Source organism: Eucyclogobius newberryi, unplaced genomic scaffold, assembly GCF_026437365.1.
Source record: "Eucyclogobius newberryi isolate DKJ021-1_F unplaced genomic scaffold, fEucNew1.0.hap1 SCAF_10, whole genome shotgun sequence".
In the NCBI taxonomy this organism is placed as follows: Eukaryota; Metazoa; Chordata; class Actinopteri; order Gobiiformes; family Gobiidae; genus Eucyclogobius; species Eucyclogobius newberryi.
The window spans coordinates 21,815,681-21,843,544 of NW_027315724.1; the positions used below are offsets into that span (position 1 = coordinate 21,815,681).

Sequence of the window (27,864 nt, forward strand, 5' to 3'; positions counted from 1 at the left end):
TTAGGGTTCCGCCCACCGAGGTATCTCTGATCGCAGGGCAGACAGGCAGAGTGTAAAATGGCGCACAGCTGTCGGTGGCGATTCCCCGCTCGGCCCGGGGGGAGCAGCAACTCCGGTACCGGGAGGAAAGCGGGCCGGATCAGAGTTACTGCCTCTCTGCAGAGTGTTTCAGGAGCCCATCAGAACGCAGCGGGGCTCGGACCTGGCTTTGACGCTGCACTACAAGTCTCCTCGGTTATCAGAAGCAATCTGCAGAAATTTCGGCATGTTTTGGGGGAATCGAGTGACTCCAGCAGTGGAGAGGTGAGCGTAAGATGGGACCTTTGGGTGCTGCTGTGTTCAGATGTGTGGGTTCCCCGATATCCAGGGTTAACTTCATGGAGCACTTGTACTCTCTGTCAGATGCTAGACCATGTCATCTCCTTTTCAAAAAATGTGAGGCTTCTGGGAGTAGAAACTTCTCTGCGAAGATGAGTTCTATGTGTGACTGTGGCATGGACAATGTGGATTACTGTACAATTCGTCATTCATGTTGGCCATGATGTAGATTGTCCTTATACAAAGTTTGCGTGCAGCACTGTAACGTTATGACAGGCTAATAGAACACTCACCGTCTGGATGAATGGTCCAGGCTAACACCTCATACTTGTTCAAGGCAAAACAATACGTGGATGTTAAAATGCAATACAAGCACCTACAATACATGCTGTTTATGTATTTCACTTAAGCAGTAACAGCAGTATAGCCAAGTTGTTACAGAAATGTTGTTAATCCACTTGACATCACGCAGGTTAGCAATGGGTAAAGTTAGGCATTCTTACGTGAACATTAAAAAATATGTTTAACGACGTAAATGTGATTGGAGACGATGCATGTGTAATTACGCAGGAGCTTGTAACGGGCTTTTAATTACAGAATGAATCTTGAAGCGGCTGAGTAGTTGTGGTTAGTGACGAGCTAGCGTGAACTTAGCGCTCGTCTCCGAGAATTATCACATCATCAGTTATAGCATAGTTATAATTCTCACTCGCGCCTTATTTTAATAGAGATAAACATTGTGTCATCTCAGTAACTTTACTACACCCGGGATTACGCACCGGTTACAATTTACAAGTCACATTTGAACGGAGAACGTGAGCTATCATATCAAACCCGTTAGCTTTCTGGCTAGTTGTCCACACACATCAAGCTAAGACTAACTCTGCAATATTTGTTATCTTTAAATAAGTATTGGTTGATTATATGCTTTGCTCTGGGTTTGTGTGGCTGTTTATGAGTCTCAAATTTCGGCAACACGGCGAAGCAACCCGGCTCACGCCACCGGAGAGCTCGTATACTCAAGAGTACATTATCTCCATTGCTGTTTCGGGTTAGCTAACAGTTACAATGCTACGCACTACTACGCCACGCTAGCCATTGGGGCTACTGCTGATGCATAGGAAAATGGAAGGTGGACATGTTTTCCCCCTTCTCTACCCCAGACCCCAGTGTAGTATCTCAACAAGAATCACAAATCCACATGCTTGTTTTTTTTTTGTTCCCCCCCACTAGCGTGTTCGGTACATGTGTGCAAATAACTAGGACAAGTGGTTTGAGATTGCGGTCGCGAGGGGGATTGCGCAGTTTGAGCGGAGCTAACTAGTGTTGGAAGTGACAGTGCGCATGCAAGGGCAGGCTACAATAACAACGAGCCCCTTTCGCGAGAGCCGTGTGCGATGTGGGGGTGTGTTCGCCTCAGCAAACGACCATCTTCCTCTCCCGTGATGAGAAAGCACCATGCGCTCATTGCGGTGGGACCAGTGCGCGGTTTGCAGGGATGTTTACCTCCCGTCGTCTGCACCGTGCCAAAAAAAAACATGTGCATTATTAGACTTTTAGCTATATATTACATGCATTTTATAGGGGCTTAAGTGTGTTCCCCGGCTTAACCTAAATACAGAGATTATTCATGTTATCGTGCATTATTGTTATCGTGAATAGCAGTTGTATACTCCGCGTGTAGCATGAGTTGTATTTGGAGCTTTTTTATGATGGTGGATTGCCCATTGAGTCCCAGTAGACTCTCAGACCTATAGAGTTTGTGGACACACTTTGGTGATTTCATTGAGAAGCAGGGCTGTGTCTGTTTGGCCAGAATGGGGCAGAAAATGTTCAGGCTCAGTGCAGCCCGCTGAGCGCACAGAATAAACTTGAACAGAGCGCCAGCCGTACACTTGCCACCCCTCCCTCGTTTTCAGCAAAGGAACCCCTATCAGACGCACACTAACTGTCTGAGAGGCAGACCCAACTTTTCTTGTGACAGCTGCCACTTTGGAATGGATTACTGAACCTATTGGTGTGATTCAAAAGGGGCTTGTCAGTTGTTGCCGTCCCAAAAGCTAACAAATGGCTTCATTTGTTAGCTTTTGTGCGTGAGTTAATTATTCGTTTTGCAAATTTAGATATTTTGGCCTGACAAACCCAAAATTGGACATTTCATTTGATTTAATATTGGTCTATTTAAATGTTTTCCCTTGTTTACTCTTTTTTCATGTAAATCTAACTTTACTTCTGTAATTCTTTTCTAAAAGTTCCTCTTTGCCAATTTGCCCACTCAACTTTCACCAGCTGCTGCTGATCTGTACACTCGCATGCCATTTTGCCTCAATGTTACACAATGTTTAAGCTAAAATGGCTTTAATCCAGCAGGTGTTTGGACTATTTAAATTGCCCCCCCCCTGTATTGGTCCATCACACGCCCTCCCACCCGTACAACCATTCCTGAGACAGCCTGTGGATTGAAGCAGGAAGCTTTGTGTCTGCTTTTATTCTAGCCCCTCACAAAGTGGGGGCGGCTGAAAGAGTGCAGGCAGGGATATCAAAGGGTGCAGAACGACTCCCCTCCTCCCGATGGGACAACGCTGAGAGTAGAATTAGTCACAGACCCTCCCGTCCATGGCTTTATTCTGTCACAGGAAGCAAGTAAGGGGTTTTCACCTTTAGCAAGAGTCCCTTTGCTTAGACAATCTGGTGTCTTTCTCAGTATAGTATGTCCCTTTATGTACGCCATGGTTGGCATGTACTTTAATTTATTATTCTTTTATTAGAAGAACCACATTTACAGTTAAGTGAATGGCAGATTTGGCCTTTTGGCAGGGTATGAGCAGGATAGTGAGCTTAGCCCAGTATGTTTCCCCGCAGACATCTTCTGATGTTTTAGGTGTGAGCTCACACGCACAGCACACAGTTCAAACAAAGTGTGTAAAAAGTTACAAATTGTGTTTTGAACACTTGAAAAAAAACAACTGTCCACCTTTTGTTTGTAGCTCCCTGGGGTTACAAAAACTGCTTTTCTTCTGGGGCAGTTCAATGAGGATGGGGCTACTAGCCAAGGCAACTGTCCTCTGCTTGCTTTTCAAAGTTAAGATAAGATAAGATATTCCTTTATTGTCCCACATGGGAAGTTGACATTTCCTGCATGATTAGAAGCTTTGTTTCAAATCAAACATGTTTAGAACCACTCTTATGTGCTGGGTGACACATGTATGACTTGGCAGACAGAAGGTTCCTGTACCTAAAGTTTTGGATATGAGCCAACCGTATTATACAATGATGCCCAACCTATGGTGATGGACTCCTGCCTCATCCATCCATGTTTTATTGGATGTCCTAATCAAGTATTTCCTAAATAAATTGCACACAGAGTGCAGTGAGATGTGTCATCATCTCCTGTTGTACTCTGAGATCATCACAGACCAGGAATAAGAAAAAACTCGGAATAGAATCACTTGTTTAGTTGATAGAATTGTAGGTTTGATGATGATAGTTATGATGTTGATTTATGTTTTGTTGTAAGTACTATTATCCTTTAATCAAATATCATCTTTAAATCATCAATGTAAATTTTTGAAGGAAATCTTTGGTGTAGTAACTATTACATTGCATTATTGTTAGAGTCCCCCTGTTCCCCCCTTATACTCACATTGTGCAAGATGGTTGGGAGATTCAAATCAGAATTTCCCATTTTAGAAATCCTGTTGCATGTAAACGTAGTGATGTCATTGATCACTCCTTGTTGGCATTGGGTGATGACCGCTATTAAGTTACTCCACGGTATTGATATGCCACGGTATCAATACCGCAAGGATGTGCTTCTTGACATGTATTTATAGACTCTTGGGAAATAACAGCACTCTGCACAGTTAATGAATAAATATTTTTTTAATTATTATATATAGGTGATACCGTGGTAGACAATGTTACATGAATATTACTTTGAGAGTTTTAGGTCGCTTTTGTTTCTGACCAGCATACTCCCATTTCTCATAATCAGGGCTCTCTGGGACTGTCCCTTATGCAGAGTAAGATGCTTTCATTATGAATCAGTCTGGTACTGAAACTCTTAACACTCAAAACACCAATAATCAAAAGGCAGCATTTAGTAATCGTAAGCTAAAAAAGGTGTCCACTTTATACCATTAATTTGCATTTACATTCAGGAACAGTAAAGTAAACCGCTGAGTCAAGTTGGTAACAGAATATACATTTAGCAACATAGTATAACAGAAAAAAACTAATATGATGTGTGTTGAGGTCTGGAAGTAAGATTCAAGGAGGTTTTTGGAGCATATTCCTCATTATCATCTTTTGTATAAAGCTGGTGTGAAAGTCTTCATGTGGTCATGATGCTGCTTCCACCTATTTCCATGCCTTTTCACCCCTCCCCCACATTTGACTTATGCTGGTTTACATCTTAGTCTTTTCTAAGGATCTGGTTATTATCCTTATTAATTCTTAAGTTGTAAATATAGAATATAATTGGTTAATTAGTAAAGTTTTGATCATAAAGCAGGCAAATTCATTCTGCACTGAAGTAAGTCACACTGAGTCAAAGTAATTTGTGGGTAGGCCACCCCCTTCAGCTCCGCTATAACTCTTTCCAAAATAGTGCAGATGCTAGAAGTAGTATGTGTCACCAATAGCATCCAACCCAAATTGACAGATCAAATATATTTTATCAAAATGCTATAAATAATCATGTAGCATATGCCTACTCACCTCTTTTATTACAATAATAGTATTATACATTATATATTATTATTATATATTATTACAATAATATAGTTTGCAAAAGAAATGTGTTAATTTACTACTTGTTTGATTCTGGAAATATAGATTTTGGACAATCAATGTTCTTTTCATTAAAATTATATAAAAAAAAATGTCTACATGTGTTTGTTTGTAAATGTATGAACAAACAATGTTATCTTGTGGGGAAATAAAGTTTTGAAAGTGAAAAGCCTTTTTCAGTCTTCCATATATTAATTTTGATTACACAACAGCAATTTTATTGGGGCTTTTAATTGGACTTGACTTTTCTTCCTATTAGGATGAGATGTTCAGAGGATTTGGATCTGTTGAAGAACAGAAAAGAATACACAGTCCTTCATCAGGTAATCAGTTCAGTTTGTTTTTTTAGATAAAATTGAATAATCATAGTAGCTTAATATTATAATAACCATATGTTTTCAAACTGTATTGAACAGACACTCTCACACAAGATAAGAAACCCCGAGGTCGTCCCCCACGAGTCCCGTCTACCCAGAAACTTTCTTCGCCCTCCCCTTCTTCACTCTCTTCACCCACACAAGCTCAACCTGAGCCTCTTGAAAAACCTGCTGAAAAGGTAAAAAGGCTGCCTGGAAGGCCACCTGGTGCAGGGGAAAAGAGAAGAGGTCGCCCTCCTTCAAATAATAAGAAAACTTGGGGTACAAGTGCAGCAGATGACAGACATACAGAGACTGAGCTGGATACAGAAGAGGAAGATGGAAAGAAAGACAAGTCTCATGGCACTGATGCCAAGCTTTCCAAGGTTAGCAGCTTAAAGAGAGTGGGGTCCACAAAACTCTCCCCTCTTAAGTCACGGCTCAAGACTTTGTCAGGTGTACCCCGGCGCAGGCGTGGCCGACCGCCTTCAGCTGAGCGGCTCAAAGCTGAAGCAGCTGCTGCACTGCTGAGGAATGAAGATGGTGCTGATGACCAAGACTCTTCCAATGCTCCAGTTTCGCCATCACCTTCCACAAATACTAGAATTGTTGGTCTCAGAAAAAGCCCTCGACATAGAAAGCCAGTTAGGATTGTTCCTTCTTCAAAACGCACAGATGCAACAATTGCAAAACAGCTCCTTCAAAGAGCTAAAAAAGGAGCCCAGAAACGTTTGGAGAAAGAAGCTAATAGTGGAACTGGGGTAAGCGCCATTGAAGCTGGAATCAGAAAGACGCAGTTGAAGAATATCAGGCAGTTTATTATGCCTGTCGTCAGCACAGTTTCCCTTCGCATTATCAAAACTCCCAAACGTTTTATTGAGGACGAGGGAAGCTTTGGAACACCTCAAATGAAGATGCCACGTTTAGAAACAACGTCCAGTACTGTGTCCACTTGCTCGCAACCGACCACAGTTGTGTCCTCCACTGCTTCACCCGTTACAATCTCTTCCATGACAGTTGTCAACAGCACTGGAGCCACTGCTCGTACGGATTCCCCTCCTCCACCTGCGGCCCCTGCCCCAGTCGCCACAATTCCATCAGAATCTAAAAATGTCAACAATGACACAAATGATGTCACCAATGGGAGATTCAGCACTACGGCATCTTGTGGTTCAAGTGCAGTGTCCCAGCATTCTTCTCAGCTCTCTTCTGCAGAGTCCTCACGGTCCAGCAGCCCCAGTCTTGAGGACTCTACTTGTGAATCTCAAGGCTCAGAGGGCACACAGGCTTTATCAGAGCCTGAAGATCATTCTCTTTCTTTACAAGAAGAGAGGGAAACCAATGAGATGCACGGCTCCAGGCCTCTCTCTCCTCCCTCTGAGCCTGAACCAGAGCATATGCTAGTTGAGAGGAATCGACGTGGACATAGAGGTCAAGAGAAGGGACGAGGAAGTCAGAGCCAGAGGGTCAGAGAAATTATTTCAACGGTGCCCAAAAAGCCCATCATTAGTCCTCCAACAGGCGTGCTGCTCTCCTCCACAGCCCATGTGAATATCCAACAAGCTTCATCCACAGCATCTTCTTCCTCTTCACCACCACGCCCACCACTTCTCAGCCCTCCACAGCTAACCCCTTCAGTCTCCAACACAGCTGCTATAAGTGAACACCATGCACAGTCACCCTGGATCTCTCACTCCATCCCTCCATTCTGTTCTGGGCCATCTGTGCTCTCTGGATTGGCAGACAAGCGCAGTCGATCAATTTTACGAGAACCAACATTCCGTTGGACATCGCCACACCCTGAGCAACGATACTTTTCATCAGCAAAGTATGCCAAGGAGGGTCTAATACGCAAGCCCATCTTTGACAACTTCCGCCCTCCACCTTTAACCCCAGAAGACGTAGGGCTAATACCACAAAGTGGGACAGGTGTAGTTACACCAGTCACATTCCCAGTACCAAGCAGTGGAGGAGGAACAAAAACTCTTTTTGGTCCTCTCCAACCTCATTTGCACACCCAACAATCTTCCTCCCGTTTTGACGCACCTCTTCAGAAACGTAGTCCATTGCTACGTGCCCCTCTCTTTACTCCTAGTGAGGCCCACTCTCGCATTTTCGAGTCTGTGACTTTACAGTCCTCTTCTGGAAGTAGCCCTGGCTCACTGTCTCCTCAGCAATCATCCCCAAGTTCAAGCCGAAATTTCAAGCGCAAAAGACGACTGATATCTGCAACACTTCGAGGCCATTTACGGTCTCCTTCCCACTCAATGACCAGACGGAGCAGCCAAATTGGAGGACAAACATCAAGGGGTAAAAAGTTGGAAAAGTCTCTTTTATCAGGCTCAATTTCTAGTAATAATCCCAGTTCCATACCAGGGGTCTCTGCCAGTCCACTCACCGCAAGTGCCTTAACCCCCTTCAGCACCTTCTCCACAATGACCCTGGGTCTTGGTGCACAGGCAACACCTGAGGGCAGAAGAGGAGCTGCTGGAAATACACCGCTGTCCACTACAGCTTCAACTTCTTCCCCACTCTTTCCCATTTTTCCAACAACTGCACAGGACCAAGGCAAAGGAGTGGGAAAGACCAGTAAAGAGAGGGGCTTGTCAGCACCACAAGACTCTGGTCATAAAGAAAAAGATTCAGACAAAACCAGAGACAAAGAAAAAGAGAATAATAGAGAGAGCAGGAAAGATTTGGAAAAAAGAAGCAAAGTTTCATCACGAGATGGTTCCCCAAGTACACCCTCCAGTCACTTCAGTGTTGATGGAAAAGAATCTGAAGTTCTAGCTCTTTCATCAAAAAAGACTCTTGGACGCAAAAAGTTAGCAACCGCTGATACGGGTTCTGATTCCATTTCTTCAGAAAGCCGCATGGTCCAATCCAATATACAACCAGCTGTTGGTAAAGGCATTTTTTCTAAGAAAGGCCGTATTTCTGAAAAAGGGGTTGAGGTCGAAATTGAGGAGAAAGAGAAACAAAATGGTTCTAGCCAGCAGACTGCAAGTCTTTCGAGACAGCCAAACAGACAACTACCAGTGTCCTCAGTTCTGGCACAAGCAGAGAAACAACCTGTTACTGACAAGCATGTAGTCGGACTGCTAAAGAAGGCTAAAGCTCAGCTTTTCAAGATAGAAAAGAATAAGATGAAACTTGCTGAGCCAACTAAGGTACTGGTAAGTTATGCATTTTTTTTAATCCCCTCATTCCTTATAATGTATAAATTATTAGTAAACTAGGCCCATACATCAAATTTATGGCAATAATTCTGTAACTGGCAAACTAGGTACTGTAGGTAATTGTCTAATTGATTTATTGTTGAGCAGGGGCAAGAAAGTGATTCATCAGAAACCTCAGTCCGTGGTCCGCGCATCAAACATGTGTGTCGTCGTGCAGCTGTGGCCTTAGGCCGCAATCGGGCAGTGTTTCCTGATGACATGCCCACACTTAGTGCCTTGCCCTGGGAGGAGAGAGAAAAGATTTTATCATCCATGGGAAATGATGGTAAAATACCTTGCCTTGTAACAATATTAACTTTATGTAAAGGTCTCCAGAATCGTAATACAACACTCATTTAAATCTTTGTATCACTATATAGACAAGTCTTCTGTAGCGGGCTCTGAAGAAGCAGAGCCACAATCTCCTCCAATTAAGCCACGGGAGACACGACACAAGCCTATTCAAGAGGCTCCCCCTAAAAAAGGACGGCGCTCACGTCGCTGTGGCCAATGCTCAGGCTGTCAGATACCAGAAGACTGTGGTGAATGTACGAACTGTCTTGACAAGCCAAAATTTGGAGGAAGAAATATAAAAAAGCAGTGCTGCAAGTGAGTAAAACATTGATTTTACTTCACCTTTGTATTAATTGTGTAAAAAAACAAAACTGTTTTATTCTTTTGTGGCAGGATGAGGAAATGTCAGAACCTACAGTGGATGCCCTCAAAGATGTTTCTTTCTACGAAGCAAGGGAAAAGTAAAAAGGATAAAAGAAAGAACAAGGTGTCTGAGAAGAAGGATTCCACCAATTCAGTTAAAGGGTCTTCAGGAGACTCTACAATAATATCTACTCCTCCATCTCCTAAGGAGGAGCCTTTGGGTAAAAAGCCTCCAGAGGACAAGCTTCGACAACAGCCATCAGAACAATCATCTCCTCTGACAACATCGCAGCTGCCTGTAGAGTCTTCTGAACCCCCTGTACAAACCCAAGATCTGTCCTTAGAGCCAGAAGTGACCAATACATCCAGTCTGTTGAGTAAGAATGGACACAAAGCTCTACAGTCTGTGGAAATGTCTTCATCCTCCTCTTCTTCCACTTCAACTTCATCAACCTCATCGTCCTCATCTTCGTCATCAGCCCAGAACTCTCCAGCTAAGACGACGTCAGCTCACCAACAAACTCCACAACTGCCCTGTCCAACTATTAATCAGATGCTGTCAAAAAAGGAATCACCCAAAATTCCATCAAGTGATCCCAGGAGAAAGCTGCAGCAGTCCCCAATAAAACACATTTCAATTACACCAGATCCAGGTACTGTATGCACACATAGGGTCACCACTTGTATTATTTTTGGATTGAAAATAATAGGAAAACTATTTTGCTCTTATTTCACAGCCTTGAAACTATCAAAAAGGTCAACTTCTCGATCTGTTCCTCCATCCAGACCAAAAGACAAGGTATTATACTGGACTTTATACAGTGTACTCAAACAGTATTCAGGCCACTTTTTTCTTAAAATGTATTTCAATGTAGCACAATATCGGACTAAACTACTGCTATAAATCATACGATGATCACACTATTAGAAAAAATATATTTTTACCACATTTTTTACCCTTCCCATTACTGACAGCCATAGCAAGGTTGACTAAACGTTTAGAGTCGGCCATCATGTACTCTTCAGCTTTCATATGGAGGTGTGGAATGAACACAGGTGGACAATAATGAAGTGTGCAAAACCTCTCTCGAGAGAAAAGTGTTCTAGGTTAATGCGTTTGTAAAACTAAATCTGTGTTCTCAGAATTACTACAACATAATTAATGGAAGGGATTGATGCTTTCTGAATGCACTGTATGTTCATGGGAATGTGTAGAAATATTATTTTTGTTAAACAAAATTTTATAAAAGCTTTTGTTTTCTAAAAAGGCACTGACCACTAAGCCACCCAGCAGCAGTAATTTAAACTGGCTGAGCACTCCCTCGACTAGGGGCCCAGCAAAGTCCAGAGCACCCTGCGACGGAGTGCATCGCATCAGAGTGGATTTTAAGAGGGACCATGATGTAGACAAGGTGTGGGAGGCAGGTGGCCTCAGCGTGCTCACCTCTGTACCAGCCACAGCCAGGGCGCTTTGCTTCTTATGTGCAAGCAGTGGGAATGTGGAGGTAAATAACACTTGATTTTGCATACTTTATTTTGTTAGACATTTACTTTTGACAACCATAAGAATGCCAATTCATGAAATAACTGGTTATTTATGTATTGTGTCCTTAGTTTGTTTACTGTCAGGTGTGCTGTGAGCCCTTCCATCTTTTTTGTCTGGGGGAGTCAGAGCGCCCTTTGCAAGAACAGTTTGAAAATTGGTGTTGTCGAAGGTGTCGATTTTGCCAGGCTTGTGGGCGCCAACACCAGAAGACTAAAGTAAGCATTTGACCCAACAAACTAATGCCCATAAGACAGGTTCTCATGTTTTTCTAATTAGGATGTTATTTGGTAAGATAGTCCCTGTGGTAAATAATTATCATAGTTTTACATCAGTCAAGTTGCAGTTTGTGAAAAAAAAAAAGACAAATGAAAGTTGAACATTCTGTAACAGAATCCCTCCATCTGTGTCATCAAAAAGCACCATCTAAAATACGGAGAAAGCTTGCACGCAACTCACATCTTTTTATGACTGTGTTGTCAGGTGTAAATATTTGTCAAATCATAACTTTTTTGGACTATTTTAAATGGATTTTACAATCTGTAAGCAACAGCTATGGAATTGCCTCCACCTATATCATATTTGCTTTATAAACTTCACCAGAATTGCCAAATTGGAGAAAACAGGCAAAATGTATAATCATATTTTTTTTATTGAAAAGTACAGTTTAATGTGTGATATGAAGTCTAAGCATTAAGTTTCTTTTGATTGTTTTTTTAGCAGCCGCTACTTGAATGTGACAAGTGCCATAACAGCTATCACCCGGAGTGCCTGGGTCCTAACCACCCTACCAGACTCACCAAAAAGAAAAAAGTCTGGGTAGGTTTTTATACACAACATTATAACGGTATATGTAAATGTGGTTGTAGCAAATCGATTTAGTTCTGTTTTATAAACATCTGTTCTTTAAGGTTTGCAGCAAATGTGTGTGCTGCAAAAGTTGTGGGTCCACCAAGCCTGGAAAATCATGGAACGCCCAATGGTCACATGACTTTTCAATGTGTCATGACTGTGCCAAAGTCGCTGTTAAAGGTTAGCTCAATGTCTACCGCCCATGTCCAATACCTGTATGCTGTGTAGCAGTAGTTTGTGTCCTTGTATCATTGTGTACCTCCTGGTGTGGGAATGTGTATGTATGTGCGTTTGTGTCAATGATGTGTTAACATAAAGTGCACTTTTTTTTTCATCATTCTCTTTCTATGCTAAAGGTTGTGAATCGCTGTGATCCAGTATTTTTCAAGTTTTCAGTTTTTGACCCAGACCTCCTTTCCATCTTTTTCAGGCAAACATTGTCTGCTGTGTGATAAGTGTTATGATGAAGAAGATGATGGGGAAAGCAAGATGATGCTGTGTGGCCATTGTAAATGCTGGGTTCATGCCAAGTGTGAGAAAGTGACAGGTTTGTTTATTTTTATTTTTCACATTACTAAACAGATTACTAAAACTACAACAATCAGGACTTAAATGATCTACTTACCTGTCTAATACTGATGGTCAGAATGTTTGTGTAATGATTGTTGTATTAATAAGCAAGCCCATACAAAAACAATTGTAATGGTTTCAGCCTTCAATACCGGCACACCTGTCACCATACCCTTTCCATAGACTTCTTTCAACTGACATTGACATTGAGGTGGCATGCTCAAAATAATGCCTATTTCTGCCACAAATAAGAAATATATGGTATAATTCTCTTCTTTGCTGTCATACATAGTATGAAGCTACAAGTTATTATTTGAGATGATCCATCCTCGCCAAATGATATATTTTATTAATAATAATAATAATAATAACTTTTATTTATATAGCGCTTTTCAGTGACCCAAAGACGCTGAACATAATAAAAAAAAGGGGGGGGGTATTTACAGACAGGGGGGACAACACGTACAGAACACATTAATATACAGATAAAATGAACAAGACAGAAGAAGTAGAGAGAAAAAGATTGGGATGTAACAGGGGGTAGAAGTGTAGGCAATGGGGTAGAGGAGGCTAGGGGTAGGGGAGGTCATAGGCTTGGGTGAAGAGGTATGTTTTTAGGCGGGATTTGATATTACTTTGATATGACAATCCCTAAGATTATGATGATTAAGATGATGACCTTTCATTGATTGTTGTCAACCAGATGAAATGTATGAGCTGCTGTCCAAGATTCCAGAGAGTGTTGCCTTCACATGTACTAAATGTATCGAGCGCTACCCAACCCCATGGCGAACAGAACTGGAAAGGGAGCTTCAAGGTTGCATTCGATCTGTCCTTAATGCCTTGGTGAACTCTCATACGTCCATGCATCTTTTGCGCTACAGACAGGTTTGTGCCAAATGTGCCTTGTTCTTATTTTAGTATTTTTAGTATTATCGTTAACAGAAGACTGACTAGTATTCATGAGCATTAACAAACATGTTATTAGCAGGCAGTGAAACCTCCAGAGTTAAACCCAGAAACAGAGGAAAGCCAGCCATCTCGCCGTTCTCCAGAGGGACCCGATCCCCCAGTTTTGATGGAGGCTACAACTGGTTCCATTGACTCACCACAAGATCTAGAGTCTGTTCAGAAAAAACTGGCTTTGGGGTGCTACAAGTCAGTGGTAAGTGTGTTTTATATGGGAAATGTATTTATTTTATTACATTGAGAATTTTATTCTTTCTCTGAATATTTAACTGCTGCATGTGAAAAACATTGTTGAATTTTTAAAATGTACATGTTATACTTCAAGTTATATTTTCAAGCTCTCAAATTCAAAAGTCTAAATTCAAGTCAAAAATTTGCAGACAACACTTTTTGAAGCAATGATCCAAGCTACCAAGGCCTTAGCCAGTGTTCGGATCTGACTGAGGAGGATAGCAGCTGTTTCCTATTGGCCTTACTCTTCAATGGGCTGGGTATACAGTCAAGAAATCAAGGCGGTTTCGATTAGACTAATTCTGATAAATTAGATTGGGTCCTTACAATATTTCCTGGTTGCTAGGAGGTTGGATTCACTCACGTAAGATTTATTTCTAATGATCTTGGTGTACTTGAATCTTTGAGAAGGGCCTGGTTACAGCCGATGGGCAGTGTCATGTTGACTGGAGCTCCACTAGCTCCACATCCAGTTTGGTCTAATACTATATAATTATTGACCCTTAACCCAAACCCTAACCTTACCATGATTGTTTTTTGGCCACTCAGCAGCAAAAGGTGGTAACTCTAAAAGTCTAGCAGCTGCAGCTAAGCAGGGCAAAAACTATTCTAAATGAGAAATTCACCAGTATTTAAAAAAAAATTCCAAAATGTTTTCCAGATTTTCCAGATTATTTTAAACTCAATACTGTCTGACAACATCTTGAATCAGCAGTCCTGCATTGTTAGTTTTTAAACTTGTTACATAGACGCAGAAGTCAAATGTGCGTATCAAAAATACAGGGCTGTCTTGTCTTCATTTGCACCTCTTGTGTGTTCTACAGTTGGAGTTTGGTGATGATATCGCTAAAATCATTCAGATGGCCATCAATAGTGATAGTGGCCTCCCCGAGAGCCGCAAAGCTAACAGCATGGTCAAAGCATTTTTCATTCGGGTAAGTTATGAATCCTAATACAAAAAATGGTTACCAACATGATATATATAATATACATGTGTATTTAACAGAGCAGAATTGACTGAATTAAATTTGCTCATCTGTTTTAGCAAATGGATCGTATCTTTCCGTGGTTCAAAGTCAAAGATTCAAGATTTTGGGAAAGACAAATGGTCACAGCCAAGTGAGTTTAGTGCTTAAAATTGATCTACTGATTGGTCTAATCATAGCATGCTTGTTAAGTTTTATATTGCTTTATGTTTACTCTCATACATTTTTAGGTCATACACTCCTAGAATCTTGATGTGTGTCTTACTGTCTTACAGTAGCGGTCTCCTCCCAAATGCAGTACTGCCGCCATCATTGGACCACAACTATGCCCAGTGGCAGGAGAGGCAGGAACTTTCTCGAGCAGTGCAGCCCCTCTTCACAAAGAAGATAATTCCAGCTCCTTGCACCCAGACCCCAAGTGGACCACATTGTCCTGCATCGCCTCCTCTGGTCCATCCATCTCTTTTTCCACTTACTCTACTATCATCTGGTAAAAAAGTGTAAAATACATGCAAAACCGTTAATTACATCAAATTAAGTTTAATTTGTGTTCGTCTATTTTTAAAGATTATGAGGACAGCCCAGACTCTCCATCTCCACCTGGTATTGGTGACAATAGGCAATGTGCTTTATGCTTCAAGTATGGTGACAAGAACCATAATGTAGGTGAACATACTGAAGTCAGATTACCACACAAGGATTGCTTTTTAAGAATTTGTCATTTGTCTTCAATCCAGGAAGAGGGTAGGTTGCTTTATATGGGCCAGAATGAATGGACCCATATAAACTGTGCCCTATGGTCTACTGACGTGTTTGAGGATGATGATGGCTCCCTAAAAAATGTTCACTTGGCTGTGAACCGGGGAAAGGAGATGGTAAATAACATTTACACACATTTCTTCTCTATTTTGCAATTACTGTTTGACTTGTTAATGAGCCTTGTATATTTTTTATCTAGTGCTGTGAGAAGTGTCAAAAGCCTGGGGCCACAGTTAGCTGCTGCCTTACCTCTTGCACCAATAACTACCACTTTATGTGTGCTCGCCAATATCAATGCATCTTCCTGGAAGACAAGAAAGTGTATTGTTCAAAGCATAAAGACTTAATCAAAGGAGATGTATGAATACACTTTTGAGCTAAATAAAAGCTACAACTGATTTATAAAGGGATTCAATATTAAATTTTGTATTTTGTTTTTTAGGTTGTATCAGGATTTGAGGTGACCCGCCGAGTGCTTGTGGACATAGAGGGCATGAGTCTAAAGAAGAAGTGGCTGTCAGGACTTGAACCTGATGACGTCCACATGATAATTGGTAAAAAAAAAAGAAAAAAAAAAGAGGAGGACATAGGGAGGAGAACATAATATTTATGTGTTATCCATTCACTACAGGCTCCATGACAATTGATTGTTTGGGAAAACTGACTGAGTTGTCAGACTGCAAACGCAAGCTCTTTCCAGTGGGATACCAGTAAGATTATTAATTTTGTTTATTAAACTCTATAAATAACCTGGCAGAGGCCAGATTGATATGTGCAGCACTCTTGAATAATTTGTCTCAATTTAGATGCTCAAGGGTGTACTGGAGTACTATAGATGCACGAAAGCGTTGTGTGTACACCTGTAGGATCCTAGTTTGTCATCCTCCAGTGTCAGAGTGTGACCTGAAGAGCACAATGGCTCCGGAAGAAAATCGCACAATAGCACACAGCCCTCCAGTAGCAGGTAAATACAGTGCTTAATCAAATTAATGGGTTTATGTGTTGAATTGGATAGCAGTTACAATTTCCCCCCCCCCCTAAAATAAAAAAGATTTTCCAGATCCATTTGAGTCCCCAAGACGCTCTGACACACCTTCAAGCACCCCGAAACTCAGGGTTTACACTAGAAATCGGCACCCCAGCTACCCTCCAGCTGGCCCTAGACCGACCCTTTATCCAGGTATTTTTTTCAATAATTTCATTGAAAAAATTATTCAATAAATCAAGATATACAGAATTTTGTTTTGCCGTGTTAATAATTTATGTTGTGCATTGTAATAACAGGAGGCACCTCTCGAACCCAAAGCCATGAAGTTGTGACGGCAGGACATTCACAGCCAAATCCCATGGTTAAAAATGTTGACTCAAGGCGCCACAGCTCTCCTGCTCTCTCCCCTCCTCAGCCGCTAATCAGACAAAGAGGGGTTGCCTCTTCCTCCCAGATTATATCAAGACCCCTAACGTCCCCACCTCCCCTAATCCCATCTCCTGCTAGAGATCCTGAGAGGTCGAAACATCTTGGGAAAGAATTATCGAACAGGGATGAGGAAAAAAGGCTGTTCTCAACAGATAAAAACAGATGGCAGCAGACCAGAGATCAGTCACATAAAGATACAAACAAAGTGAGAGTGTTAAGTCGAGACCAAGTCTCCAAGGACACACATAGGAATAAGTCAAAAGAAATCCGGCTAAAGGATCGGGGTCAAATATCAGCCAAAGAGCTTGAACAACAGAAATCGTTGACCAAAGAGTCAAGTGTAAAGGACACAGACAGGGGAAGAACAGTAAACAGAGACCACTTTAGAGATCCAGAAAAAGAGAGACAAATTACTAAAAGCTCTGAAAAGGCAACTCAGCCCATCACGGGCTCAACCAACAGAGACACTGAAAAGAGTAAAACATCCTCCAGATCCCAGGTTGTGGAAAAAAATAAATTGCTCAATAAAGATACAGGTTCAAGAGACTCTCACAAGCATCGGCAGCATAGTAGGGAATCAGGGAAAGACTCAGGCCAAGGTAAAGACCGATCAAGTCGCGACTCTGACAAGAGTAGACTTCACTCCAGAGACTCCAACCACAGAAGCACAGAACGGTATAAAGACTCAGGTAAAGACAGTCAACATGGATCTCAGTTTAAATCTGGAGGTGAGATAAAGAGCTCCAGACTGACCCCTGCAGGTCAGGGCCAGTCCTCTCCTCCTGCAGGCACTGCTGTTGTCACAGACACTGACAGACATGAAAAACACAGGAGCATGAACCAGCAACTTTCTTCAAACTCATTATCTCGTCACAAACCTCTCTCCTCATCAGACTTCAGCCAATTAAAAGAGAAGTCCAACTCAGGGAAGGTGAGCACCAGTGGCTCTGGAAATGTATTGTCCAATGCTTTACAGAAGAACCCACACATCAGAACATCTGGCTCCCCTCAACCATCATTTCAGAAAGGTAGTTTACAAAAATCAAATGATTATGTACAAAGCCCAATCCCAGCAGCAGCAATGAAGCCCATGTGGCCATCGAGATTGTCAGCTGATGAGGACAATTCAAAACAAGGCTCAAACTCCCCCGCTGCCAAAGACAAACACCCAAAAGTTAAAAAATCAAGCAGTAGAGAACTGTCCAAAGATCGTAAAACAGAGAAACGTCTGACAGCAAGCAGCGGTGACAGTTATTCCACTTTAAACAACAATAATATAAAAACAAAAGCAGATACTCACAACTCCAGCAACAATAGCAAAACACAAATGATCCGAAATCACGACAAAGGTCATAGCAAAAATCAAGGAGAAAATGAAAACTTGAAAGAGGAACGATCATCTTCAAAAATCAGACAGATGTTATCAGATTCTGATAAAAAGATATGCCCAGATCAGTCAAAACCAATGCAGCAAACAAGTTTAGCCATGGAGAAGTCACAAACCAAACTCAACATAACTAACCAGCTATCTGTAAGAGATAAATCATTCAAGCCTCCCACATCTGCATCTGTGCCAACCAACCCAAATGCTGCTAATACTATTGATGGGATTTCTTCTACTTGTCATAGCACTGTCACTACTTCCTCTGTCTTACCTGCTGGCCAGGGAGACTGCAGGTCTGCCAGTGCTACTCCCTTTTCCTCACCCTCCACTAACAGCGACAGCTCTGAGTCAGAAACTCACGCAGCAGAAGATGGTTTACACAGAAGGTATTCCCAAGGCCTTCTTACAGAGGAGGATCCAGAAGGCCAGGATGATGACCACCAGAGTTTAGATGACAAACACCATGAGGATGACAGTGATGGCTCAGGGTCTGCAAAGAGGCGATATCCTCGCCGCAGTGCCCGTGCCCGCTCTAACATGTTTTTTGGTCTCACGCCTTTTTATGGAGTTTGCTCTTATGGTAATGAAGACCTCCACTTCTACGGTAGTGAGGAGGGAGCTGGACCAATGGTCAAGAAAAGGTCCGGAAGTCGAAAGAAGTCGGCAGAAGGGCAGGTGGATGGAGCAGATGATATGAGTTCATCTTCTTCATCTGGTGATAGCGGTGACGATGACAGTAGCAATAACCCATATTACTACAACTTCACCCGGACAATTATTAACCCTGGAGAAGGTCTCCCATCTATAGAAGGGATAGACCAGTGTTTGGGACAAGGCTCCCAACTCCAGCGCTTTCTGAAAGATGAAGAGCAACAGAAGAGGCAAGCAAGCACTGATGAGGACCTTCTAAGTGGCTTGTAAGTAAACATAAATGTCAGCTAGAGTTTGTTATTGAATCTATTTTACTAATGCCAATTTATTCTGTTTTTCAGGTCCTTGGAACAGCAGCATATTGGTCAGCTGGATGGTGTTGATGATGGTTCAGAGAGTGACACAAGCATTTGCACCACCAGCACAACAAGCACCACAGCCACTTCCACTCCACATAAGAACACCCCTAAGAGAAGAACAAGGGACAGGCACTCTGACAAGATAGATGTCAACAAAGACTCTGACAACAGCGCAGGTCCGGGAAATGCAAACACACGAGAAGGAAGGAAACATCAGAAGGAAAACTGTCTTCCTCTTGGAGGAAAGTCTCAGTCACAAAGTCAGGATCCTCTTGATGCCCAGTTGTCTCTCAGCACAGACCTGCTTAAGTCTGACTCTGACAACAACAACAGTGATGACTGTGGTAACATTTTACCATCCGACATCATGGAGTTTGTTCTCAACACACCCTCTTTATCTATGCAGACTTTGGGCCAGCAAGCTGAGTCTTCCTCATCAGAACTACTGCTTGATGAGGGCTATGTTGGAGTTGATGTCAACCGACGCAAAGACATTCTCTTTGATGACTATTCACAGCCCCTGCCCAGTTCTGAGAGCGGAGGTGGAGTGGAGAGCAGTGTAAACAACTCCATGTCTGTGGAGGAGCCATACCTGCCTTTGGAGCTTCCGTCTGACCTCTCTGTCCTCACCACTCGCAGTCCAACTGTAAGCACCGGTCAGAACCACACTGCTGGTAGTCTCATCACAGACACCTCAGACCGCTGCATGCTGGGCCTAACACCAGACTCTGACACAATCCGTGGAGGTAAAACGAGCAACAAGAAAAGAGCAGAAAATCAACATGACACTACTGCTTTGGGAAATCGAGATACCCATGTGACTGAAGGTCACATGACCCCAGAGCAATTTATTCCTAGTCCTGCCGTTGGCCAAGCAGTAGAACCTACTGTAAACCCTGATGTTCCCCGGGCTGCTGGAACTCCAGTTCTACCCAGTTCTCCATCTATCCCACTTCAGGGTCAGAAATACCTTCCAGCAGCTGGCAGCCCTAGCCCAGTTACTGTGGCAGGACCGCACCAAGTTTCCAGCACTGCAGTCATCAAGCCGGGCCCTGACAAGCTTATCGTGGTTAATCAACAGTTTCAGCCATTATATGTTCTTCAACCTGTGCCCAATGGAGTTACTCAGAAGATTAGTGCTACAGGAGTTATGGACACCGGCTCCTCAGCAGTGCTAAGTTCTATGACATTGACAACCGGTCTGAACACTAGTCAGCAAATATTTCCTGCTACAGGGAAGGTTCTCAGCACAGTGGCCCATCCCTCTCAGATTCACACTTTCACAGGAACCACACAGACTGGCTTCTCGACAGGAATCCCGAGTACAACGTCAGGATTGCTTATTGGGTTGTCCTCACAACCCCAAGATCAATCCCAGATTCTGGTTTCAGAGGCTGGTCGACCACGCGAATTTGGTCCAAACCTTACCATAGTTTCTAGCCCTTCTACACTAACCTCTTCGTCTATTCTCCCTTCTGCTCATGGGAAGAAAAGACCAATTTCCCGCCTCCAGCCGAGAAAAAGCAAAAAGTTGGCCCGATCCCTGGCCCGTTCTGATGTAGGTCACCCAAACATGACTCTTATCAACTTCTCATCATCACAGATTACCAGCATCCCAGGCCAACCTGCTGGTCTCGTTGAGCTGAATACTCTTTCAGCATCACAGCGCAAAGTCCCTAACATAATTAAACGGCCTAAACCTGGAGGAGTGATGTACCTGGATCCCACTAGTCTTCTCCATCAAAGAATTCCATCTACTCCAACTGGGATTTTAGGGCATGACTCTTCTGCCCACCTAATACCGTGCACAGTGTCTAGTCTCAACCCGAGTCAGTCTGTGTTAAACGTTGTGTCAGTGCCTCCCAGTGGAGTACTTGGACCAGGGTCAGTTTCTCTGTCCACTCCTGTCCTTAGCTCTACTGACATCACAGGGCAAATAAGCAACCTCTTGTTTAAGGCAGGTCCACATGGTTTGGGTTTGTCAGAACAACCTGTCGTCCTTCAATCTGCCGGAGCCCCTTTAATGTCCCAGCTTGGCTCTTCGGTTCAAACATCTATAGCTAGCAGCATCTGTGTCTTGCCCTCTCAGCAGACCATCAGCATACCTGTGAGTCAAGGAGAGACGGAAGGAAGTAATGTCCAAATACGCTCGCTGTCGCAGTCCAGCAACAAGACAGTGGAATCCAGTCAGAATACGGTTAGTTTAGGTCACAGGTCTGCCACCCATTTCAACCCGGCCAAAGGACAGGTTGTGGGCGTGTTTACTCGCACACACACGCTGTCACCTTCTCAAAGCAGCAGAACTACCCCCATTTCCAGATCCAATGAACAGAGGCAAAGTAACCCCGGCGCAGTGACAACAGTTACAGGAGGAGAAAAGAGCAAGACAAAAGCCAAGAGGAGTATTCAAAATCCAGAAGTAGTTGGAGGAAAGAAACATAAGGCCTATCAGCAGCTGTACAGCAACCCATCAGTGAAAGTTTCCTCAAATTCAAGGTAAGAGTATTTTTAAACTTTTTTATTTAATTTTAGATGAGTCAATCTGCCTCCCATTTGTGTTAATAAGCAGCGACCTTCTGACTAAAGTGCCTATGACGGGTTGGACGACTCATTGAGCTAAAATGCAGTTAAGATAAATATATATTTTTAGCAAAACCCAAAATATCACAAAATAAAAAAAAAATTAGATTTATTATGACATCACACTAGGAAATTACCCAGCAAACACTGGGCCAAAACTCATCTAATCTCATATTTTTTTCATTTGATGAATAAAAATATTTGAGAGCAAATTTATTTGATAGAATTAATGTTTAGAAGGGCAAAAAAGTTGTTTTCTCCACAAATACCTACTCAATTGTTGTAAAACTATCATGTATATGTACAACAGGAATAAATGCACCAAATAAAGTCAAAATTAGAAAATCGAAAAAACCCGTCATAGGCCATTTAACCATATTAATACAGTTGCCTAAGCGTTGTTAATTGTTTATTATATATTTTTGCAGTGCCCTGATCTAATAATGGAATGTAATAATAATGATACAAAATGAAAAGCCACAATATTTGGTATATTGTGGTACAGATGTTTAATTGTCAATAGATGCATATAAAATAAATAAGCCCATCTATATGTTGGCATCGGGCATAGGTCATGTTAAGATTGGGCAAAAGCCAACAAGCTATTTGTCTGTACCCATATTTGACCGTAGTTTGAACCATAACATATTAACGTGAGAAATCCCCCACTTGGTTTCATGTTCTTTTGGAAGTAATGGTACCTGTCTGTTTATTATGACGTCCCTGAGCACATGTGGCTTTTTGTTAATGCTTTATTGTATGTATACGATTTCTAAAAATGTTTTACGCATTACTTATACATTTATAAGCATGTATAAGTCTTATATTAAATGGTTTACTAAGAACACTTATTCTGAAGAGTTACCCACTTCTGTTTTTTCCCCCCAGCAGTTCTAAAGGACTATGTTCCCCAGAACCAATGGACACTGGCAAACCTACAGACAAGACAAGTCATCAAGGGTAAGGCTTACTGCTCATCTAGTTTCACACTGAATAACTTTTTATAACATTTGCGACATTATTGCATTGTTTACAGTAAGAAGAAGACATCTGAAGGTCCTGGAAAGATACTAGCCAAAGCCAAAGCCTCACATGCAAAAAGAGCGGGGTCTCTAGTCGTGTCAACACCACCTGGTCAGGAGGAAAACACCAAGGATACCGTACTCGACAGCAAGCCTAAGAAGGGCATAATCTTTGAAATTTCAAGTGAAGATGGCTTCCACATTCGCTGTGAGAGTATTGAAGGTAAGAGGGGGCATCCATGTTGTAAAATAAGGGGCTTGGCCTTGTATAAAATGGTGACGGAGCTGTATCTTTGCAGAGGCTTGGAAGTCCCTGACAGACAAGGTGCAAGAGGCTAGAACCAATGCACGTCTTAAAGAACTCTCCTTTGATGGTGAGCGGTCTCAAATAGCAGTTGTAAATGCTTGTTTCGGGGGATGAATAGACAAATTCAGCATACAATAATCCTACTTATCCTACTAACTTACTGTCTACCCCCAGGTGTTAATGCTCTAAAGATGCTTGGTGTCGTTCATGAGGCGGTAGTTTTCTTGTTAGAGCAGTTGTCCGGCTCCAGACATTGCCGTAGCTACCGCTTTCGTTTCCACAAGCCTGAAGAGTCCGATCAGCCTCCAATCAATCCGCACGGCTCAGCCAGAGCGGAACTCCACCACAGGTCTGAACTCCCACATGCACAGAATATATGACACTATTCCATGTCGACAAAGAACTTGACATGCTGGATGCAGAGGATACTGAAGAGGATCTGTGATAATATACCATTATGTATTTTTATATTGTTCTGTTCATACACCTACATGTGCAAACTATCAGACTGTAACAAAACAATAGTGTATATTTACTATATTTACACATTGGGTGTTTTGATTTCAGGAGGTCTGTATTTGATGTCTTTAACTTTTTGGCCTCAAAACACCGCCAGCCTCCGGAGTACCAGCCCCAGGAGGAAGATGAAGAGGAGGGGCAGCTCAGAGTGGCCAGGTTAATACCAAAGTCATTCAAGAACAACCTCCAAAGTTGTACATGTGTTTGGATTTGTTTACTCATACTGCCATTGATTTAGGCGTGTATCCATGGAGTTACCATTGGCTCTGAGGTTCAAACAGCTGAAGGTCACGTGTAAGGAATCTGTGGGAGTCTACAGGTGAGCTCATTGGTTTACTTTGTTTGGTAATCAAAATCAATATGGAGAATATATTTTAAAACATGCACTTTCATTTATGCTTATATTTAAGTCCCTGCCTCAAATTGTCTGCCCTCAGGTCTCCAATTCATGGCCGTGGTTTGTTTTGCAAGAAATCTATTGATGCTGGGGAGATGGTCATAGAATATTCCGGAATTGTCATTCGTTCTGTTCTAACAGACAAAAGAGAGAAATATTATGACGGAAAGGTGAGAATCTGGATTTTTGTTTACTAAGGCCTTTGGAACTTGGTTAAATATTGCTTACTTATATATTGTACATATACATTTTAGGGGATTGGCTGCTACATGTTTCGCATCGATGATTATGAGGTTGTAGATGCCACAGTCCATGGCAATGCTGCACGATTCATTAACCACTCGTGTGAGCCCAACTGCTATTCCCGAGTCATCACTGTGGACGGCCAGAAGCACATAGTCATCTTCGCCCTTCGCCGTATCTACTGTGGGGAGGAGCTCACCTACGACTACAAGTTCCCTCTTGAGGATACCAGCAACAAGCTGCCCTGCAACTGTGGCGCAAAGAGGTGCCGTAAGTTTCTCAACTAAAGAGGTCCTCTGTGAGCTTCTCTTGCTGAGATCTTGTCATTGGCTGTTGGTAAAACTTCAAGGGCCATTTTGGAGGAAGGGCCATTTGTAGAAACTGTTAACATGTTGTGCCTCATTTGTTTTTGTATGGTCTGGAAAGGGATTTTCAAAATACAGAAAGGAAATGGTTTAAGCCTTTATTGTACTGCAATATCAAAATTTAAATTTGGTGTTCGTTCAAATATTCTGCATTGGCCCATCCTCCTTACTTTCATGTGTATTGCTTTTATGTCAAGATTTGGTGGTCCACCAATGCCAGGACATTATGATATAAGAAAAAAATATCAAAGAACTTTGTTCCAATTTACACCAAAGTGCAATTTGTTTAAGGGACTCGGAACAGTAATTTGACATTTTTTTTTAAACTGTTACTGATGCACATTTCCCTGTCTGAATGTGCCCTGATGCCTTCACAGTTGTAAAAGTCAACTTGAGGCTTCCCCAGCAAGTGTTAATTAAGCGCTTATTAGTGTATGTTGAACACTGTAAATAGAGATAGTTTGTTCTAGCTGCTTAGAGAGGAGCTGGAGATGCAGTAAGGAAAGGCCATACGGTGGAGGGGTAAAGTTAAGTGAGACGTTAAAAAATAATAATAATAATTTAAAAAACAGTTTTAATTTACTTTAAGGTTAAAAATTAAATAGCTAGCCATGTTGATGTAGATTTAGTTGGAGTGAAGAGTTTGGCCTCCAAAGCAAGGCAGCTAGAGATTCTGGTGGACTGACAGCCAATGGACTGAAGTACTCTACTGATTTGTTTAGGGCAGACATATTTATCATGTTAATTGAGAAAGTGGTGATCCAGAAGGGGATCTGTGTAGTGTACAGGAGATTTAACAAATGCAGGTTGCATGTTTTTATACATCTTTGTGTTATAAATACGAGCTCAGTAAATTGCGTTCCAAAAACAGCCCTAAGGAGAACCAAACATTGTGACCTTAAATTGAATCTGACCCATTTCTTTTTGCACCTGTTAGGATAAATATATTACTACAAATGTTTTTTTTTGTTTTTTGTAAACTGTTGAGTTTTTTAAAAATGTTGCCCGTTGTCTGTCTTTTTTATTACGGGCAGGGAAATTGCTTGCTTTTTTAAATGTACACAATGTATATTTTTCTATAAAAGACTTAAAGCACTCACTAGTGAATAGCACTTAATGGTATTTATATTTTTTAAGAAATCATATTTATTTTATTGCCATTTTTCTAGGAAATAGAAGTTTACGGCCACTAATGCTTGGTCTATGTTTTGTATTTTGCTGCCTTTTCAGTTGTGATGTTTTTTGTTTTTGTGGTTTTACAGTTAAATTTGAAGCTGAATGTTTTCTTTGATTCCAAAGACTGACGCTGGTCTGTGACTTGGTCCTGAGTTCAGTCCACCAGGAGCTCTTTATTCCAGTGCATGGGTCAGGGCAGAGGTATTTCATCAGTGTCAGTTGTGTGAATCTATATGCACTTGAGAGAGCTCAGATTGTTCATCCATAGCAGATATCTCCTCTCTCCAGCCTTATTGTTCTCATGCCACATTACACAGAGAATCCACCAGGCAGAAGCATTCGACTTGCCAATAACCCAGGACCACACGACTTGAATTGGTAATAACTCTTTAAAATAACATACAAATATCTTTGCATTTTTATCTGACCTGGTTGTGAATACTAAGCAGGTGCCTTTAACGACAGAAAGCTACCAACATATAAAATGTCTTATCCATTCAGACTCTCCACATCTTTATAAAACCACTCTTTACTGGTGACCACTATTGCTCATCCTTTTTAATTTGCCTCTTTGTTATACTTTGTTGTAACTGTCCTCTCTATGTAAAGTAGAACTGATCAGACTGTTCTGTGCTGTTCAAGCCCATGTCACCTGAAGGCCATTAGCTGTCACTCTTTTAACACCGAACCGTCTCAGAAAGGAAAAAGGCGTGTTTTGTAATCGGTTGTGCCTGTAAGGTCTCTGTGAGCAGCAAAAGGCACATTTGAGGCTTCAGTAAAAGTGCACTTGACTCCTTTTTTCTGCCATGTACTGAGGGCAGGGACCACTCCAGCAGCATGTCTCCCACCAGATCACCACCAGAGCTGTACTGGTCGGCTGGATTTCTCTTCTCCTCAAGACTAACATAAATGTGATCCACGATGCGTTTGTTTTCTCTACACTGACAGAGAATAGAGCGGTGAAGACTGACAGTTTTTAATGTTTGCACTGGATTTATCATACAGTGGCTTCTTTCAACAATCACGTTATAGCTTCAGTGACGTCAAGGGCTCCATCGAGGACTTGCATTTATTCAGATGGATCTATTCGCAGAGATAATTTAACATACGTATACACACAATAAGGATTTTTAGTTGTGTTTTCCGTGCCAGATCTGTGGCCTATCACTCTGTAATTATAGTATAAATACATACAACAATATTATATGGAAACATGCATAGTAATTTCTTGTACTTAAGTATATAATATATGGAATGGACAGACAAAACTTAGTTACAGTAGCAGACAACAGACTATAATGGTTAATAGCAATGTCTCAATGTAATAATTAATGGGTTTATGTTTCAGATACAACAATTTATTCTTTTGTATGTTGATATTCAGTGTCTGTAGATGTCCTCCCATCAGCAATGGACATTACAGTTTCTCTTTTGGTTTCTTTTATTTGTGTTGAGAAATGTTACTGTTATTAATGTGGTTGTGAACTTGTGGAGGGCAGCCATTTCGGTTTCTCCCCACTTTTGGTCAGTGAATGTTCTTTCTGTTTGTATGTTTTAACAGGGACCATTTTAGATGGTTTATTGATGTGGTATCAACTTGATTTTTATGGAGACTATCCGGTAGCTGTAAAACATCCAAACCAGATTTGTGTTTTCATTTGGAGCCTCTTGTCTTGTGTCTCTGAAGTTTCTATTGTACTTATTATAATGTACTATTTTTTAGAAAGTCATAATGCTGAGTTCATAATGAAAGATTTTATTTATTTATTTTCGGGCAGCATCTTCCTGAGATGTTGACCTTTTCATGTACTTGCAATTTTTTGTTGTGTGTAGATGTTTTCAGTCCAGGACTGGAAGTCATGGAGGCAGTGGGAATGCTCAGAAAAGGCTCCTTTCTTATGCCTTGAATTTACCTTTGTCTTATCAATATTTCTTTCTGTAGTAATAATAATAATAATGCGTATCAAATGGTCATAATTTCTCCTGTTCTGACAGTATTTCTCTCAATATACACATTTACAAAATGAAGGAAAACCAACCATGGTGAAAATAAACCACAAACTACTTGGTTGAATGTATAATTAGGAAACAAAGCTGTACATAAATGTAAAAAGAAAAGTTTCTAATCATGTTTATTTTCTATGCACTTTTTTATTTAAGTGATAGTTTAAATAATAAACATGTCTTTACTCTT

The 27,864-nt window shown here is 41.6% G+C and overlaps 1 protein-coding gene across 1 annotated transcript; it reads left to right on the forward strand.

Annotated features, from left to right (window-relative positions):
- Positions 1 to 27,864, forward strand: kmt2a (lysine (K)-specific methyltransferase 2A). Its single transcript, XM_072462907.1, has 34 exons — positions 1 to 303; positions 5,369 to 5,432; positions 5,526 to 8,641; positions 8,792 to 8,969; positions 9,064 to 9,292; positions 9,371 to 9,993; positions 10,078 to 10,139; positions 10,609 to 10,845; positions 10,955 to 11,101; positions 11,604 to 11,702; positions 11,795 to 11,915; positions 12,166 to 12,282; positions 13,009 to 13,193; positions 13,294 to 13,470; positions 14,330 to 14,440; positions 14,551 to 14,624; positions 14,767 to 14,981; positions 15,059 to 15,153; positions 15,229 to 15,366; positions 15,450 to 15,608; positions 15,693 to 15,804; positions 15,882 to 15,960; positions 16,057 to 16,214; positions 16,302 to 16,430; positions 16,535 to 18,968; positions 19,044 to 21,557; positions 22,530 to 22,601; positions 22,678 to 22,886; positions 22,963 to 23,037; positions 23,145 to 23,319; positions 23,538 to 23,645; positions 23,728 to 23,808; positions 23,927 to 24,056; positions 24,141 to 27,864. The coding sequence occupies exons 1-34, from the start codon at positions 58 to 60 to the stop codon at positions 24,414 to 24,416; spliced, it is 12,945 nt and encodes a 4,314-aa protein (XP_072319008.1). The 5' UTR covers positions 1 to 57; the 3' UTR covers positions 24,417 to 27,864.

What these genes read in the sequence shown, in the direction of transcription:
- kmt2a (XM_072462907.1), top strand. Translation starts at nt 58, where the DNA reads ATGGCGCACAGCTGTCGGTGGCGATTCCCCGCTCGGCCCGGGGGGAGC. An exon ending in AGACAAATGGTCACAGCCAA is followed by an intron (nt 14,625 to 14,766) that starts GTGAGTTTAGTG and finishes ACTGTCTTACAG; the next exon opens with TAGCGGTCTCCTCCCAAATG. An exon ending in ATGGTGACAAGAACCATAAT is followed by an intron (nt 15,154 to 15,228) that starts GTAGGTGAACAT and finishes TCTTCAATCCAG; the next exon opens with GAAGAGGGTAGGTTGCTTTA.